We start from the raw sequence: 17009 nt of genomic DNA, 5'->3' as shown, positions 1-17009 counted from the left end.
TGCATCTGTCCCTGCACTTGGCACTGACACTTGTCACCCACTTGTCACCAGCACTGCCATGGGCTTGGGATCATTCTCAGTGTCCCCAACACACGGCATTGGCACTGTCCCAGCTGAGCACAGGGAATCCCTTCTTCAGTCCCAGCCAGTCAGAGCACAGGGAATCCCACACCCCTTTTTCTTTATTTCCAGCCAATTTGAGTGCAGGGAATCTCTTCTGTTTGCCCCTGGCCAATCGGAACAGAGAGACTGCAGGTCTCTGAGGGCTGCCATCAATTAGAACTCAAGGATATTTTTTTGATGCAAACCAATCAAAACAGAGGGAATCCTGCTGGCTGAGGGCTGCAGCCAAGCAAACAGAGGGATCCCCTTCCCCTCCTGCAATGAGCTGTGGGGATCCCACTGCCACCCATGGATCTGGGGCTTCAGGAGCAGCACCACTGGGTGGCTTTGTCCCTTCAGGTGACACAGACACCTGTGTCCCAAGCCCCTTAATGTGCACTCCCCAGCCATGGGGTGACCCTGCGCTTTGTGAGGACACCAAGACCCTACAGCAGTCCCAGCCTCCCAGGTTGGGCCCACATCCTGTGGTGATCCTGTCCACTCAGGTGGTCCAAGATGCCCAAGAGTTACCCGAGCACCCTGAGATGTCCCTACATGCTCAGTGCCCCCATGTCCCAGGGTGACCCTAGACCCCTGCAGTGGCCCCAAATATCACAGATATAACCCTGGACCACCAGGATGGCCCATATCATGGGGCAGCCCCACACCCCCAGGGTTGACCCCACCCTGAGTGTGCCCCAGACCCTGGAGTGCCCCAAACCTCCAAAGGGACCCCAACACCCTGTGGTGTCCCAGGAGGACCCCTCCACCCTGGGGTGCTTCCAGAGCCTTCAGGGAACCACAATATGCTCCAGTATTGCCAGATCCTTAGAGGAATCCCAAACACCCTGGAGTGCCCGTGACCCACAGAGGGACCCTAATACTCTGGTCCAGACACTCTGGTGAACTTAAATCTCTGGGAAGCCCCAGACCTTTCAGGGAACATGTGTGAGGACATGGCTGGAGGGGCATGTGTACCCCCAGTATACCCACCTCCATCTGGTCTAGTTCTAGTGCACTCTGGTCAGTCTCTGCACCTCAGGGATCACTGGTGGGGAGCTCCTCTACCCTGACATCCCACTCAAAGTACCCCCCAAAAAGCCCCTTATCTCTAGGCCAACCCCCTTGGGGGGTCTTTCCCCCAGCAAAGGTTCTGGGGTGCGCTGGAGCCCTCCTTGCTGCAGCTGGTTGAGGATGGGGAGGGGGTGAGGGCATGGGAAGCTCCTTGGCTGCCCCATACCCATTTGGGTACGTCTCTCTACCAGCATGGGGAGAGAGGCACAAGGAGGACTGGCCCAAGGGGCCCCAGAGAAGTCCACACACACCCCATTTATTGGGGGGCCGGAGCTGCCTCCTTCCCGCGTCCATGTCTGCTCCCACAGCGCTCCGAGCAGGACCACCAGCCCCTGCCGTCCCCCCTCTGAGTCCAGCTCACTGCCCCATCATGCAGGCCATCTTGCAGGCCACGGCTGAGATGAGAGCGGCCCCGCGCCCACTGCCTTCCTCTGACTGGATGAACGTGATGTCACAGCCAGGCGTCAGCTGCCGCACTGTGGCATGGAAGTGGTCCTTGAAGCTGGGGAGTAGGAACACAGGGTCACAAATGGGGTCAAGGCTTTGAGGATGAAGGGAGAGGATAGAAATGTCATTGGGGTCTGGGGATCCCCACCTGGGATGGAGCTTGTAGACGGAGCCATCAACACCAACAGTGATCTTGAGGGTGTCCTGGCTGCGGCTCTCCCGCATGCGGTTGATGACGCCGGCCAGCCCGGCCGAACACATCTGGGCAGCCCGTGTGGACACGCTCTCACACACCCGGCGCACGATCTCACAGTCTGTCCGAGATGGCAGCAGCTCAAAGGCTGACAAGATGTTGTAGATCTGCTTGCGGTCATCAGAATCACTGGGGTAGGGAGCGAAGAGGGGGTCAGCAAAGGCTGAAGGGTGGGGACCCTGGGTGAGACAGCTGGAGAGGGATGGGGGAGTGATGGGATTGGGGATCCTCACATGGGACAGTTGTATGGGGTCACAGGATGGGGAACCCCAACTGGGTCAGTCAGAGCAGGTTGGCGTGGGATGATGGGATGGGGGACCCCAACAGGGGGCTACTGTGGAGGGCTGATGTGGGGTGATGGGACAGAGGGACCTGGAAGTGGGCCCCCCTAAGGTGGGATGATGGGACATAGGGACCCCAATTTGGGACAGAGCAGGCAGGTACGGAATGATGGGATCATGATGTCTCATCATGATGGGTCCATGACATGGGACACTGTGGTTTGGGTGGCAGGATGCAGGGACTCCAAGATGGACAGTCAGAGTAGGCTGATGTGGAGTAACAGGATAAAGGACCCCAAAATGAGGCAGTCAAAGCAGACTGGTATGGGATGATGGAATACGGGGATCCCAATGTGGGACAGGCCAGTGCAGAGCAGGAGCACAAGCTCCTCAGTATGCCTGGACCAGTGTGGAGTGAGAGCACAGACCTCCCAGTGCGATGCAGCCTGGCAGGCTGGTTTGGGGGTGCCACACCCCAACCTCATACCTCTCAATCTGGGACATGAAGCGGGTCTCAAAAGTCCCACGAGTCTTGAGCTTCTCAGAGGCCTCCCCATTGAAAAGCAGGTTCTCATCCACCAGCTTCAACAGCACCAGCCGCACGATTTCCCCCATGTACTTCCCTCCAATGATCTTCTCGTACCTGGTGGGGAGGGACATAGGCGAGGGGGCGGCATCAGAGCTGGGATTTGAGGGGCCACTTCCCACAGCACCTCCTCTTTCCTTCCCTCCCTCCTTGCTGGATGTGTTCCCGCACATGGGCATGGCCCAGGGTGAAGGATGCCTGTGCTGGGGGCTGAGCCCAGCATGGTGCAGGGGATGGGAGGGATGCCCAGAGGAACTGGATCTCTCCTATTCCTTACAGTTGCTGACCGGGGTTAAGTGAGGTCTCGTCCACCACGCGGTCGTACTCCAGGAGGAACTCGTCCAGCTCCCCAGAGGCACCAAAGGCTCCCCACTCCGTGTTCACACACATCCGCCCCTCGTCGCCCTCCACCAGCTCCACGTTGTGCATCTCCTCCATGTAGCAGGCATTACAGCCCGTCCCTGGGCGGTAGGGAGGGAGGGGCAGCAGTCACACCCCCCCGCCATAGCCCTCCCATCCCAACTGGGATAAAGCTGGGACAGTATTGTGGAGCAATGGGGAAGAACTGGAGGGGGTCCAAAAGTGCCAGGGCAGGGGTTGGGACCCACATGGAGCCTGAGGGACATTCCTCAACCTGGTGACTGGCACCATGGTATACAACTACTTCAAGGGTGGCTCCAGGACATGGGGGAAAGATTTTAGACTAAAAGAGGGGAGATTAGACTGGATACTGGGAAGAAATCCTTCCCTGTGAGGGTGGTAGGTTTCCCACACAGGTTTCCCAGAGAAGCTATGGCTGCTCCATCCCTGGAAGTGTTACAAGCCAGGCTGGACAGCCTTGTCTAGTGGAGCTATCCCTGCCCATGGCATGGATCTGGGTAATCCTTAAGGTCCTTTACAACCCAAACCATTCTGTGATTTCATGAAAGCTGGAAGCAAGGATGGTTAGGAACTTACTACATAGGTCCCAAATCTGTATCCCTGCTCCACCCAGCATTGGGATGCAATAGAATCATCAAATCATAGAATCATGGAATGGTTTGAGTTCGAAGGGACCTTAAAATTCATCTCATTCCACCACCCTGCCCAGGGCAGAGACACCTTCAACTAGACCAGGTTGCTCCAAGGATATAATGGAAACAGTCCCAAGTTGCACCAGGGGATGTTTCCGTTGGATATTGGAAAAATTCCTTCATGGATAGGGCTGTTCAGCCCTGGCATAGGCTGCCAGGACAGTGGTGAAGACACCACCCCTGGTGGGCTCAACTGCCATGTGGATGTGGCACCTGAGGACATAGGTTAGTGGTGGTCTTGACAGTGCTGGGGGATTGGTTGGACTTGATGACCTTAGAGGCTTTTCCAACTCAAACATGATTCCATGCTAAACTTTGTTTCAGAGTAAAAGAACTGACTGAACAGCCAGCGCCTGCTACTGCATGAGCACCAGGATTCAGTTACTGAGATCATGACTGAAGGCTGTGCTTGGAGCTGCACATCCTTGTCCTGCAGTGATGGGGATGGACATCCCTCCTGCTCCCCACCCCATCAGTGTCCCCACAGCCCTGGCTGGCCACTTGTCCCCATGGCAGGCTCCAGGGGGCTCTGAGCACTGTGCCAGCCCCAAGAATAACAATAAGATAATAAGCCCCAAGATAAACATCCCAACATGTGTTTACCCAGGTGAGGGGACACAGAGCCCAGATGGCATGTTGGCACGTGCCTGATGGCACTAAAGATAGTGAGGGGCTGGGGGAGGTGGGGGGCTGCTCTCTGCGGGGATCAGGGGATGGAGCCAGCAGGCTTCAAACTCATTCCCACCACCTTCCGTGGGTCCCTATGATGAGGTGCTAGAGCCACCTACAGCCTGAGGGCAGGGCAGTCCTGTGGGGACCTGCCCTATTATGGTGACCACCCCTTTTCTACTCCCAAAGTGCCCCAACCACTGTGTTGGGGCCAGGCGATGCCATTTGATGTCCCAACCACTGGACACCTCAGCGGAGTGCCACTGCCACCCCATGTCCTTAGTGTGTCTCCCCAAAAGGACAGGGGAGGCAGCAGGGGAGCAGGCCCATGGGACAATTCCCTGTCCCCAGCCACATGTCCCTGTAGAAGGGGCATCTTACCCACAATCATCCCAACCTCGCACCGGTGATCTTCGTAGTAGCAGGAGATCATCGTGGCCACTGTGTCATTCACCATTGCCACCACATCCATCTCGAAGTCCTGGGGACAGGGACCATTGTGGGCTTATGGGGGGTCAGGCTGTCCCACAACAGGCAGGTTTGGAGTGGATGGTCCCCAAAGGTGAGGACCTGGGCATGTGTCATGCAACATGTGCGCACACACATGGAACAGCCCTGCCCAGAGACACACTTGGCTCCAGCAGCCCCATTGTGGGGACAACTATGCTCCAGTGATCCCTTCCTGGGGACACACCAGGCTCCAGTGGCCCTGTTGCAGGCACAGCCAGGCTTCAGTGAGCCCATCACAGGGACAGCCGGGAGTGCTGGGGTCTCCAAACCATGGCGGTACCAGCACGGCCGTCTGATCCTCTCACCCCTCGCCGTTTGATGGCGTCCCTCAGCAGCCCCACCACGTTGTTCCCTTCCGCGCCGGAGGCTTTGAAGCCCTTGGTCCAGTTCAGGAGGATGCCCTGGAACGGGGTTCAGACAGAAATGGGTCTGTGGTTGTAGGTGAGGTTTGGGAACCCCCAAGGCCTCATGCTGCCTGGCCACCCCCTCACCTTGTCGATGTCCTCGTGCCGCACAGGGAAGGAGAAGGTGAAGCCCAGGGGCAGCTTTTTGTGCTTCATCTGGTGCTTGTCCAGGAAATCAGAGATGCACTCGGAGATGTAGTCAAAAAGCTGGAAGACAGGGGGTCCAGCCTTTCCCAAGGGATGTCCCCACCCTCCCATTGCTCTTGGACAGATGCTGTCCCCCGCCATGGGCTCCCCAGGCCTGGCCACCCCCCAGCTTCTGCTGGCTGGATGGATGGGGGTGTCCCCTCCAGTGTCCCACTGAAACATACACAATGAAAGGGGCTGGGGCAGGATGGGATGCCCCGTGTGCTGCAACTGACCATCTCTGCCGTCCCGGTCATGGCATCCTCTGGGATGGAATACATCTGGTGCTTCGTCTTCACCTTCCACTGCCCCTCCTCCCCCTCGCCCACCTTCACCAGCATCACACGGAAATTGGTGCCACCCAGGTCCAGTGACAGGAAATCTCCCACCTCTGCAAAGCCAGGGAGAGGGGGAGAAGGTGATGGGCTCTTGGTAGGCTCAGCCTTCCACATGGAGCTTGATGGGGTCAGAGGAAGGGGTGACACACAAGGGACAGGGAGTGACACCGTACCGGAGCCCTCAGGGGTGGAACGGACATAGGTGGGCAGCATTTTGACAGAGGCTTCCTCATGTGTCTCCAGTTTGAGCCCTCGGTCCATCTCCTTCTGCATCCGGTACATCACCTTCTTCAGGTCCTCCTCCTTCAGATGGAACTCTGACAGGATCTGCTCCACCTGCACACCACACAGCATCAGCCAGGGACTAGGGATACTGGATGCAAGGGGCCTGAACTGCAAGAAATACCCAAGTTTCCCTTCTACCAGCCCTGGTTTTCCCCATCAGCACATGGACACACTGAAATGACTTATCCTATTGCTCTGATTTTGTCCTCCCACTAAACAGAGGCACCAGGGAATCTATAGGACCATCATAAGGCACCAAGTCCCCTTTGGTGCTGCCTGCAGGATGCCACAGTCAGCTCTGGGGTCCCTTAGTAGCGGGGCTGGCACTGGGGTTCTGCCATCCCTGTCACCCAGCTGAAGTTTTTGGATGGTTGTGTAGAAGCCAGCATCACTCCAATGGTGACCTGGGACATCCCATCCTGATGAATCCCAGGGTCATTCCCAGCAAGGAGTGCTTCTGGTCATGCCATTGAGGAGCACAAGGATATCCTTTTATGATGAGATTCTTTTATCAAGGGATTCTTTTATTATGAATATGCTGGTGTATCTTCCTTATTTCCCAGGAGCATCCCTCTCCCTATATCCCACTGGGAATCGTGGGTACCATTTTTCACCCATCAAATGTGGGGCTAATATGGGGCAGAGGGCAAGCAGGTGGGAATATTCTCGGGGATTGCTGCCTTGTCTCGCTGCCAGGGAAAGCCACAGGGCCCACTCCAGGGAAGCACCTGGCAAGCAGGATCTGTGTTTATCCTTTCCGTAGCAACCCCAGGCTTGGCGCAGCCTCCATTAGCCAGCAGGGCTGGGGCCAGGTGCCTCGGCTGTCAGATGGAGCTGGAGCCAGCACTCCTCTGCCAGCTGCAGTCGGCAGCATTAGGGCTCATTAGTCACCGGGCTCCAGGTAGGCTCCAATGCTCTTGCCAGCACACTGATGTTTGCCTCGAGGCTGATGCTGTTTCCTGACAGGTTTTGGGGTAGGGGGCTCAGTAAAGCTTTTGGGGTGTGGTTTGGAGCATCCCAACACTGAGGGCACCCCTTGCCATGGCTCAGTCCAGCTGCCTTCCATCCTGGCACATCACCTGGCCCCCAATGCCATGCTGAAGCACAGAGCCCCCTGGCATGGGGCTGGGCACCTACAACAACATTGTGGTGAGGTTTGCCCTGATCCAGAGGATGTTTGGCCCAGAATGATTGGAAAAATCCTGCCAGAAAAAGCATGGAGCTGGATTTGATCATCTCTCCTGGGTTGTTGGCTGAAGGCATTCAGTGTTAATCCATCCCACGGCACCGCTTGGCATGGGAGCACCAGATCTGCCACAGCCGGAGGATCCCCGTCCCAAGGCTGGCACCTGGGAGTCCGAATTTTATTTCTGCAATGTTTTTTCCATCTCGGCACCACATGTCCCTACTCATCTCTTCGCTTGCCTTCAAAACAATGGGTTTGGCCCTTCCCTGGCAGGATTTGGGTCTTCCCACGTGACGTTATCTGGCTCTCAGCTTCTCATGGAAATGGCATACTCCAATGCATCCCACAAATGGGATGGAGCTGGGAACCACATGGCTGCTGGCTGCAGTGGCCAGTGATACCCATCTCTGCTGGTCCCGCATGTGCCGCGTCCCCAGTGTCCCCTCGGTACAGGCAGCAGGGAATGTCTCCACTGTCCTCGCCTATGACCCCATGAGCTCCATCCATCTGGGAGAGGATGCTTCCCACAAACAACTGTTTTTTGACTGGGGATGAGCCACGTGCCATCCTGCTGGGTGCCTCAGTGACAGTGATAACAGCCAGCTGAAGGAGGTGACAGGCCCTGTCTCATCCTGGGGATGCAGCTGTGTAGCTGCAAGATGCCCGGGGCGATGTTTGGATGGTGGGAGTATCCCAGCCCAGCAGAATGTCCCACAAATGCTCCATCATGAGACCTCAGTGCTGACCTCAGTAGGGCCTGTGCTGTGCTGGGGCGTGACCTCAGGGATGGGGACCTCCCTGGGGCATGCTGGGCTGCCCCCAGGCTGCTCAGAAGCTGGTGTCCTCCCCACCAGCCGTCCTCTGGGCTACCTCTGCTCTAACCTTGGGAGATGCTGGGAGCACCTGGCTACTCGCTCCAGGGAAGGCTGGAACCCTGGTGAGGATCCGCACTCTTCCTCACATCCACTGGGCACCCCCTGGCCCCCCCGGCCCCCCAGCATTGCCTTGGCAGCAGTCTCACCTTCTCCTTCCTGCTGCTCTCCATCCTGGCTCGGTGATCCAGCATGGGGGCAGGTGGTGGGGTGGGGTGGGCTGCGGGCCAAGCCGTGCCCCCCTCAGCCCCTGTGTCCCCACCGTGGTGCCTGGCCTGGGGGAGCCCCCTGCCCTGTCCTGGAGGTTGTCCAGAAGGCACCAGGCTGCTCCGTCCCTTGCTCCGTTCCTCGCTCCACACGCGGATGCTCCACTTTTGCTGCGCTGCGTTATCTCATCTGTTACCCCAGTCCAGCACCCAGTGAGGGAGTCCCGGTTCCTCCAGGCCTCAAGCGGAGGGGCAGGGAGCGGGGCCCGGGGCCCTGGTGAGATCAGCCCTGTCGCCCCACATCCTTTGCTCCGGAGGGGTTCTGCTCACAGTCTCCTGCTTGCTTCCTTAATGTGTCAATAAATTCCCGGGCCGGTGCTGGCGCAGGGGTCCTAGCCCAGCGCGGTGGGTTCTGGCAGCCCGTGGAGACCCCCCTGGCGTGTTGGCGAGGCTTGGCCAGGACCCTCCCTGCAGGGGCCGCTGGCCCCGTCACGCGAAGCACCACGCCCCGGGTCACCCGTGTCCCCGTTGTCATACCAACGGCTCGATGGTGGTGGCAAGCACTCCACCGGCCAGCTTGGCAACCAGCGTGCTCCCATGGAGACTGCGGTCACAGCACGGCCTACAGACACCCGCAGAGGGGCGAGGGCGATGGGGAAGGGCTCCGAGCCCCCAGGGTGGGAAAGGATCCAGTGGTGCTGGGATTGACCAGCAACGGATTGGGGACGGGCGCTGGATTTGAGGATGGGGATGTGGCAACCCCCATTACCCCTGGAGCCACGTCATCCAGCCAGTGTTGTGGAAACAGGGGAATATGAAGGTCCAAATGGCATGAGGAGCACCCTTGGTCACGGGTAGATCCCAAAACCTCCTGGTGTTGGTCTCTGGCAGCATCCCCTCAGACACAGAGCTGAGGAAGATCCCTAGGAAGCCTGGATGGGTGTCGGGGGTGACAGCCCCTGGGGGACTGCGGGGGCTCAGAGGAGGGCAGAGGGTTTGTGGGTGGCAGAGCAGACCCTAGCAGATACAGGGTCACCGTGTCACAGAACCTCACCTGCCCCCTGCGCACCTGGGGGCACAGCAAGGCTCTGGCAGCCCTGCCCCTGTGCTGGGGCCCGCCCAAAGAGGGGTCCCCACACTTCAGAGGGGTCCGAAACCCTCGGATGGTTCACCCACCTGTCGTCAGTACATCCCCACCACGGAGGGGTCCCCACCCAGGGGTAGAACCACCTCGTGGAAGGGTTCCCACTCCTCAGGGCGTCCCCAGCACCCAGGGGAGGCTGTTCCCCCCTTGGGACCCCTTCTCAGAGAGGTCACCACACCACAGGGCGAGGCGCCCCCCACACAGGGGAGACCACCCCCACAGGGGTCCCACCCCACACACAGAGGGGTCCCACCCCACACACACAGGGGTCCCACCCCACACACAGAGGGGTCCCACCCCACACACAGAGGGGTCCCACCCCACACACACAGGGGTCCCACCCCACACAGAGGGGTCCCACCCCACACACAAAGGGGTCCCACCCCACACAGAGGGGTCCCACCCCACACACAAAGGGGTCCCACCCCACACAGGGGTCCCACCCCACACACAGGGGTCCCACCCCACACACACAGGGGTCCCACCCCACACAGGGGTCCCACCCCACAGCGAGGGGGCCCCACAGGCCCCGCCGGGCGGGCACTGCGCCCCCTGCTGGCCGCCCTGAGGAACGGGGACCGCCTTACGGCTCCAAGTGCTGCGCTGATTGGTTGTCCGGCTGACACCGGAGCGAGAGGAGGCTGGCGGTGATTGGTCAGAATGCTGAAGGGGCGGGGCCAGATTGGCGCGTGCGCAGGGCAGCAGGAGTCCCGTGGCAGCATTCGCCACCGGGGCACTTCCGGCCGCTGTGTTTCACTTCCGGGTTGTGGCCATCGCCCCGTCGGCCGCCGCCCGCGTTGAGCCGCGACCGCAGCATCGGTACCGGGGGTCTGTGGGCTGTACCGGGGTCTGTGGGCTGTACCGGGGGTCTGTGGGCTGTACCGGGGTCTGTGGGCTGTACCGGGGTCTGTGGGCTGTACCGGGGGTCTGTGGGCTGTACCGGGGTCTGTGGGCTGTACCGGGGTCTGTGGGCTGTACCGGGGTCTGTGGGCTGTACCGGGGTCTGTGGGCTGTACCGGGTCGTTACGGGGGAACTAGGCTGTACGAGAGAAGGCGGGACCGGGCTGGCTGCACTTACTCGGGGCCGAGGGCTGGGCTGTAGTGGGTGGGCTGTACTGAGGAGTGTCTGCGTTACACTGGGTGGAGGAGCTGGGTTCTACTGGGTTATACTGGGACAGCTGAGGGCAGGGGTTGGTTAGGCTGGGCTGGGGCCGGGATGAGGAGTCAAGCGGGGCTCCGGGGGCAGGGGTTTCTGGCTGACTGGGATAGCATTTAAAGGACAGAAGGAGGATTTGGGGGGAGCCCCAGGCACAGGGGAGGGTCCGAGGGTGTCCTAGCCCTGCCATGGCCTCAGCCCCAACCCTTCCTTTCCCCCAGGCCCACGGAGCCACCACGATGAGGCTCTACAGCCTAAGTGTCCTTTACAAAGGTGACCCAAAAGTGCATTTGCTCAAAGCTGCCTATGATGTGTCCACTTTCAACTTCTTTCAGAGATCCAGGTGGGTACCAGGCAGCTGGAACCTCTGGGGGGCAATTGCTCCTGTGTGCTGTAGGCTGGCATGTGGCTCAGGCAGGACCTTGGGGAGGGGAAGCAGAAGCTTTTGGGAGGTTTTCTGCCCCACTGGGGCTGCAGTGGCAGCAGGAAAGACTTTTCCTAAAAGAAAATAACCCAGGAGCTACTCCCAGGGGAGCTGTGACCTGCTGCAGCACTTGGAGTGATGGATCAGCCTCAGGAATGGAGTGAAACTCCTGGAGCCTCAGCCAGCAGTAGGTCAGAGCTGACTACACAAATCCTCCAGTGCATCCAAGGCGATGAAATCGTGGCACAGAGAATGCCCTGGGAGTGGGGTCAGCTCTTCCCTCTCGGGGCAAGGGGAGGCCTGTCTGTGCCAGGCTCACAGGACTCGCCTGGATCCTGGTGCCCTTGGACTGTTTGGACTCATTTGAAGCCCTTCCCAGCCTGCAAAACCCTGCTCAGGCTATTCCAATGGCTTCAGGTGAGCTCACTGAGCCCCAGATGCTCAGGCTCCCTGTGTTCCACTCCCCACTCTGGGCACACAGAGATCAGGGAGCTCTCAGCAGCTTCTGAGAACCTCCTGAAGCTGTAAAACAAAGCAGGAACATGCTGTGGAGTAAGTTGTTCCCAACGCCTGCTTCAAATGGTAAAGGAGTCAAGAAATTCCTCTGGGACCCAAAATTTCCATTCCAAGGTTTTATGGAGCCTCAGGCACATTTGGTTCTGTAATTCCAGGGGTAGAGACTGATGTAAGACTATCTTAAAAAGCTCTTTCTTAGCCAAATGTGTGAGTGGGATGCAGAGCAGTGCCAGCGTGTGACGTCAGCTCCAATCCAAAAACTCTGTAGCTGCAGCTCTTCTATTCCCAAATCCCAAGAAAATTCCCTGTGTGGTTATGCTGTGGGCTTCTGCCACAGCAGGCTGTGTCTCTGCTTAAAGAAAGTCTGGGATTTTGGGAGGAGCAGTGAAGTTTGGAGAGGGGGTGGTCTGTACATGTCAGTCTTGTGGCTGTTCTCAGGATGCTAGTCCCAGTCTTATTCCCAGGGGGCCTACAGGAGCTTAGCCCAGGTGTGATGTCAGAGGTGTGTTTAGCTGAAGTTTGGAGATCCCAGAGAGCTGGGTTGAAGGGTTGGATCTGGGATAATGAGGGCTGTGGCTCCTGGGAGCTGTGGAACCTGCTGGGCAGGAGCACGGGGCTGGGCTGTGCCAGTGCCTCCTGTCTGCTGAACATCTGCCAAGAATTTGGCAGGGTCAGGAAGGCAGAGTGAAGTATTGAGTGGGCAGTTTCTTCCAGAATACTGGGAAATAAAAGCAATATTCCCAGTGGAAGAGCTGTCCTTGAAGAAGATATATACTGGGATCTAACTGACACATGGTTGGACTCGGTGATCTTAAATGTTTTTTCCATCATATATATGAAACCCTGGGATGATGGTGGGAAGCTGTGGCTGGCAGCAGATCCCTCAGCTTGGGAGGAAGGTGTCCGTGCTCCCTCTCTGATGAAGCAGGGATAGGCCTGAGCCTGGGTTCAGGAATGTTTTCCAAACTCAGAGCAAGTTAAGGATATTCTTTAACTTTGACTCACAGTGGGTGCCTGGGGGATCAAGGCTGGTTTTCCCAGCGCTGTCCCCTGATGTGGTGCTGTGTCCCCGCAGTGTGCAGGAGTTCATGACGTTCACGAGCCAGCTGATCACGGAGCGCTCAGCGCCGGGCAGCAGGGCCTCGGTAAAGGAGCAAGGTGAGACCCACCCACGCAGCCACTTCCCCTGACCCCACTCCTGGGAAACCAAACGCAGTGCCCGGGTGAGCAGCGCTGATGGCAGGAGCTGCTGGGCCGGGTGTGAGCCCAGCCCTGTGCAAGAGAGGTTCTGCAGGGAGCAGGAACCTGCTCCAGCATCGGCACTCTCCCTGGCTCCCTTGGGACCCCTTGGGTTGCAGCCCCCCCAACCCCTGCAGAGTGGCTGTGCCAGCTTGGCCATGCAAGTCCAGGCTCCATATCCCAAATCCTCACCTCATTCCAGACTCCCTGTCCTGCTTCACATGCCTCCCGAGCCGCAGGACACGTGGGATGCAGCCTAGATTGGCTGCTGGGGCCTCTTTAATGACACCCCAGCCTTGTGATTAATTAAAGTTAGTTAAAATCAAGCTGAGCTCTTCTCCCACTGGTTTTTATTTACCTCTGACTACTGTGGGATGGCAGTTTCATGTCCCACACTGTATGGCATGGTTGTGAGCCCCTGCCACAGCACAATTTGGGGCTGAGCCCCAAATTTTAAGTCTTTCCTACTTTCCTAATGAAGTAATGAAAATGCAGGTGCTGATGACACCTTCCAGGGTGGTTTGGGGGAGGGGGGAAACTGGGGGGGATGGATGGAGGGTGGTGGGTGCAGGAGAAGGCTCGGGACCTTTGCTGCCTCTCTGACAGGAATTTTCTCCCCAGAGTACCTGTGCCATGTGTATGTCCGGAATGATGGGCTGGCTGGAGTGGTGATTGCAGACAATGAATATCCACAGCGGGTTTGTTTCACCTTGCTGGACAAGGTGAGGGTGCATGCTGGGAGCTGCTCCGGGGGGCTCCTCCAGTCTCTCTGCCCTGGCACATGCAGCACGTTTGGACAGTCAGAGCTGGCCACCTCGGCCTGGGCATCACTGGTCCTTGTTTGCCAAGACTGTTTGTTCATGTCTCTGCCCTCAGCTCATTCAAAAGGGATGGAAGGGGAGGAGGAGGGTCACCAAGGTGGTCAGAGGGCAGGAGCACCTCTCGTGGAATTGTTTTGGTTGGAAAAGCACTCCAAGACCATCAAATCCAACCATTCCCCGAGCATGGCCAAGGCCACCTCTAAACCATGACCCCAAGTGCCATGTTCACATGTTTTTTTGAATGCTTCCAGGGATGGGCATTCCACCACTGCCCTGGGCAGCCTGTGGACAACCCTTTCTATGGCAAAATTTCCTCAATATCCAACCTGAACCTCCCATGGCACAGCTTGAGGTCATTCCCTCTCCTCCTGTCCCTGTTCCCTGGGAGCAGAGCCCGATCCCCCCGGCTGTCCCCTCCTGTCAGGGAGTTGTTTGGAGCCAGAAGTTCCCCCTTGAGCCTCCTTTCCTTCAGGCTGAGCCCCTTTCCCAGGTCCCTCAGATGCTCCTGGGGTTCCAGCCCCTTCCCCAGCTCCCTGCCTCTGTACATGCTCCAGCCCCTCAATGTCCTTCTTACCATGAGGGGCCCAGAACTGGACACAGCACTCAAGGGGCCTCAGCAGAGAGGATGCCCTGGACCTGTGGCCACACTATGGCTGGTACAGGCCAGGGGCCACCTAGGCTTACCTGGACTCATGTCCAGCCACTGTCACCAGCACCTCCATGTCCTTCTCCACTGGCAGTTTTCCTGCCACTGCCAGGGAGACAAGCTGGGAGACCTGGGTTGTCCAGCCTGGAGAAGAGAAGGCTCCAGGGAGACCCCAAACCCCTTCCCGTACCTAAAGGAGCTCCAAGAGAACTGGAGAGGGACCTAAGACAGGGGCCTGGAGTGACAGGACAAGGGGGGATGACTTCCCACTGCCAGAGGGCAGGGTTAGATGGGATATTGGAAAGAAGTCCTTCCCTGTAGGGTGGTGGGGACTAACACAGGTTTCCCAAGGAAGTTGTGAGTTGTGGCTGCCCCATCCCTGGAATTGTTCAAGGCCGGTTTGGACAGGGCTTGGAGCTGTGTACCGGAATGTGTCCCTGCTCATGGCAGGGTGTGAATGAGCTGTAAGGTCCCTTCCCAAAACTCTCCAGATCTCCTGTTCTTATGAGCAAAACCCCTCCAGCCACTGTGGCCCCACAGCTGGGCTCCTGAATGGTAACTGCTGCTTCCACACCTGGCAGGTGCTGGATGAGTTCTCCAGACAGGTCAGCAGGATGGACTGGCCCTCAGGGTCACCTGCCACCATCAGCTACTCTGCCTTGGATGGATACCTCAGCAAATACCAGGTACAGACCCCTGGGACCCTGGAGGGCAGCAGGACAGAGGTGTTCCCTGCAGCCCTGACAATGGCAGGGGAGATGGACAGCACTGACCCATGCTGGGACCCCGGTGTCCCTGTGCTGGTGCCAGTGCCATGTTGTTTCTCCCCAGAATCCCCGGGATGCTGACCCGATGACCCGAGTGCAGGCAGAGCTGGACGAGACCAAAATCATCCTGGTGAGGCTGCAGGGCTGCAGCCAGCTGCTTCTGCCTGCACAATCCTGGGGGCACGTTGTGGGGCAGGATAGACTCACCCCGGGCCATTCCCAGGAGACCTCCTTGGTGTGGGACCTTCTTCTTCTCTTCCCCTATTTCGGTTCCTCCATTTTTTCTCCTTGGGCTTTTCCCAGCTGGCCAGATACAAGCACCAGGGCTCTGACCCCTCCTCAAATGCCACTCTCCTTTATGTGTGGTGAGCCCATGGGAACTCTGCTGCTCCTGTCCCCAGCCAAAATGATCTTCCCATCTTCTCCCTTGGGGCTGCAGAGCTGGGGGGGTTGTAGGAAGGTGGGATGAAGGAGGGTGGCACCTCCATCTCCTGCCACAGAGTGGTGTGGGGCTGGTCCTGGAGCTCAGCACGTGTTTCTCTGGCAGCACAACACTATGGAATCGCTGCTGGAGCGTGGGGAGAAGCTGGATGACCTCGTCTCTAAATCGGAGGTGCTGGGGGCACAATCCAAAGCCTTCTACAAAACGGTGGGTGTGGCGGGTCAACCCCTCCTTGAGGGGGCTGGGGATGGGTGGAACGTCATCCTTGGGTGGTCACCCACAATGGATGAATGCTGGGGCACAGCTCTGGGTCCCAGGGAGGAATCACCCCTGTTGCCGGAAGCTTTGGGCTTGGAGAGAGCCTGGGTGCTGCAATTCCAGCTGCAGAGCCCCCCTGACCCTCACTGGGGGTGTCCTGCACCCTGCCATGGCTGGGAGGTGATGCCCATCCCAGTTCCTGGCACCAGGTCTGGCCAAAAAGAGAGGAGCGTCCAGGTCATCAGTCATTGTGCTATGCTGGCCTCCTCCGGCAGGAGAGGGGCTGTGTGGGACCCCCAAACCCTTGGGGAGCTTTACAGATGGCTTTCCTTTTCTTCTTAGGCCCGAAAGCAGAATTCCTGCTGTGAAATTATGTGACGTGGAGCCCGAGGTCTCCACCTCCGGACCACCAGCCCTCAACCCCCCTCCATAGCCACCGTAGGGGTGTTCCTGGGGCTGGGCCAGGGGTCCTCAGCCCCCTGGGCTGATGTGACTGTTGTCCACCTTAAGGGGACACCAAGGCTGGCACCGGGCTGGCACCCATGGGGGGAGGTCCACACCGAAGACCCCCCCATCCTCACTGTTCCTGGGACAGCTTGGACCAGGGGGCATCCAGCCATGCACTCCCCTGCCTTCACCCCCCCCCCCCCAGGAAGCCTGGAGGAGCCCCCACTGCTGTCCAGGGGGATGAGGGGGCAGGCAGAGCCCCCTGCTGCCATCCCAGGGGCTGCGGGGCTTTTTATGTATTTGTGTCCTAAGGGTGAGCTAGGGGGGTGGGAGAAGGGGGAAGGGAAAAAGAGATTTGTTGGGTGGGGAGTGCTCACTGCCTCCCTGGGCAGCTTCTCTCCCCGCTGGTGAGCCTGGAGATGTGTCCTGGGATGGGGGGAGCTCACCAGCCTGCCCTGCATCTCAGAGCCCCTGCTTCTGCCAGCAAGGGCTGGGGGGCTCAGCACCTGCCAGGGCCCAGCAGCCCTCACTGCCTCCTCCTCTCCTTGGGAAGGGAAAAGTTGAGCTTGGGCTGTACCGCATGGTGCTCTCGTTGTTTCCATGCCTTGGCCGCACCGGCCAGGGGGATAAAGTTGTCTTTGGCAGTTGAAGCCCTGTTCCCTCTCTGTGGCGTCCCG

The 17009-nt window shown here is 58.6% G+C and overlaps 2 protein-coding genes across 5 annotated transcripts; one reads left to right on the top strand and one right to left on the bottom strand.

The window, feature by feature from the left end:
- Positions 1 to 1533: 1533 nt before the first annotated feature.
- GCK (glucokinase) lies at positions 1534 to 8522 on the bottom strand. Of its 3 annotated transcripts, none has more exons than XM_005532908.3 (10): positions 8416 to 8522; positions 6097 to 6259; positions 5822 to 5976; positions 5487 to 5606; positions 5301 to 5396; positions 4867 to 4966; positions 3021 to 3204; positions 2645 to 2800; positions 1772 to 2005; positions 1534 to 1678 (listed from the first exon to the last, which is right to left on the bottom strand). In XM_005532908.3, exons 1-10 carry the CDS (start codon positions 8458 to 8460, stop codon positions 1534 to 1536), a joined length of 1398 nt encoding a protein of 465 aa, XP_005532965.1. In that variant the 5' UTR covers positions 8461 to 8522. The 3 variants fall into 3 exon arrangements, with proteins under 3 accessions (XP_005532965.1, XP_087924469.1, XP_087924470.1); XM_088068343.1 differs by having other exon boundaries at positions 5487 to 5555; XM_088068344.1 differs by lacking the exons at positions 4867 to 4966; positions 5301 to 5396; positions 5487 to 5606; ... (1 more) ...; positions 6097 to 6259; positions 8416 to 8522 and having other exon boundaries at positions 3031 to 3119.
- Positions 8523 to 10309: 1787 nt separating this feature from the next.
- Positions 10310 to 16982, top strand: YKT6 (YKT6 vesicular SNARE protein). 2 transcript variants are annotated; one of them, XM_005532898.3, is made up of 8 exons: positions 10310 to 10435; positions 10994 to 11115; positions 12788 to 12870; positions 13573 to 13673; positions 15000 to 15104; positions 15250 to 15315; positions 15733 to 15834; positions 16228 to 16982. In XM_005532898.3, exons 2-8 carry the CDS (start codon positions 11012 to 11014, stop codon positions 16261 to 16263), a joined length of 597 nt encoding a protein of 198 aa, XP_005532955.1. In that variant the 5' UTR covers positions 10310 to 10435; positions 10994 to 11011; the 3' UTR covers positions 16264 to 16982. The 2 variants fall into 2 exon arrangements, with proteins under 2 accessions (XP_005532955.1, XP_014116932.1); XM_014261457.2 differs by having other exon boundaries at positions 10386 to 10444.
- The last annotated feature ends 27 nt before the right edge of the window (positions 16983 to 17009 follow it).

Source organism: Pseudopodoces humilis, chromosome 30 (assembly GCF_049639895.1).
Source record: "Pseudopodoces humilis isolate 2021_Gansu_Grassland_sample_001 chromosome 30, ASM4963989v1, whole genome shotgun sequence".
Taxonomy (NCBI): Eukaryota; Metazoa; Chordata; class Aves; order Passeriformes; family Paridae; genus Pseudopodoces; species Pseudopodoces humilis.
Note: the sequence above shows the minus strand (reverse complement) of the source record. Positions and strands in the feature narration are given on the sequence as shown.

Excerpts from the sequence above, each read along its gene's own strand:
- YKT6 (XM_005532898.3), top strand. The coding sequence starts at position 11,012 with ATGAGGCTCTACAGCCTAAGTGTCCTTTACAAAGGTGACCCAAAAGTG. Across the intron at positions 12,871-13,572 it reads GGCCTCGGTAAAGGAGCAAG|AGTACCTGTGCCATGTGTAT; the intron begins GTGAGACCCACC and ends TTTTCTCCCCAG. Across the intron at positions 13,674-14,999 it reads GTTTCACCTTGCTGGACAAG|GTGCTGGATGAGTTCTCCAG; the intron begins GTGAGGGTGCAT and ends CACACCTGGCAG.
- GCK (XM_005532908.3), bottom strand. The coding sequence starts at position 8,460 with ATGCTGGATCACCGAGCCAGGATGGAGAGCAGCAGGAAGGAGAAG. Across the intron at positions 5,977-6,096 it reads TTCCACCCCTGAGGGCTCCG|AGGTGGGAGATTTCCTGTCA; the intron begins GTACGGTGTCAC and ends CTGGCTTTGCAG. Across the intron at positions 5,397-5,486 it reads GGCACGAGGACATCGACAAG|GGCATCCTCCTGAACTGGAC; the intron begins GTGAGGGGGTGG and ends ACCCCGTTCCAG.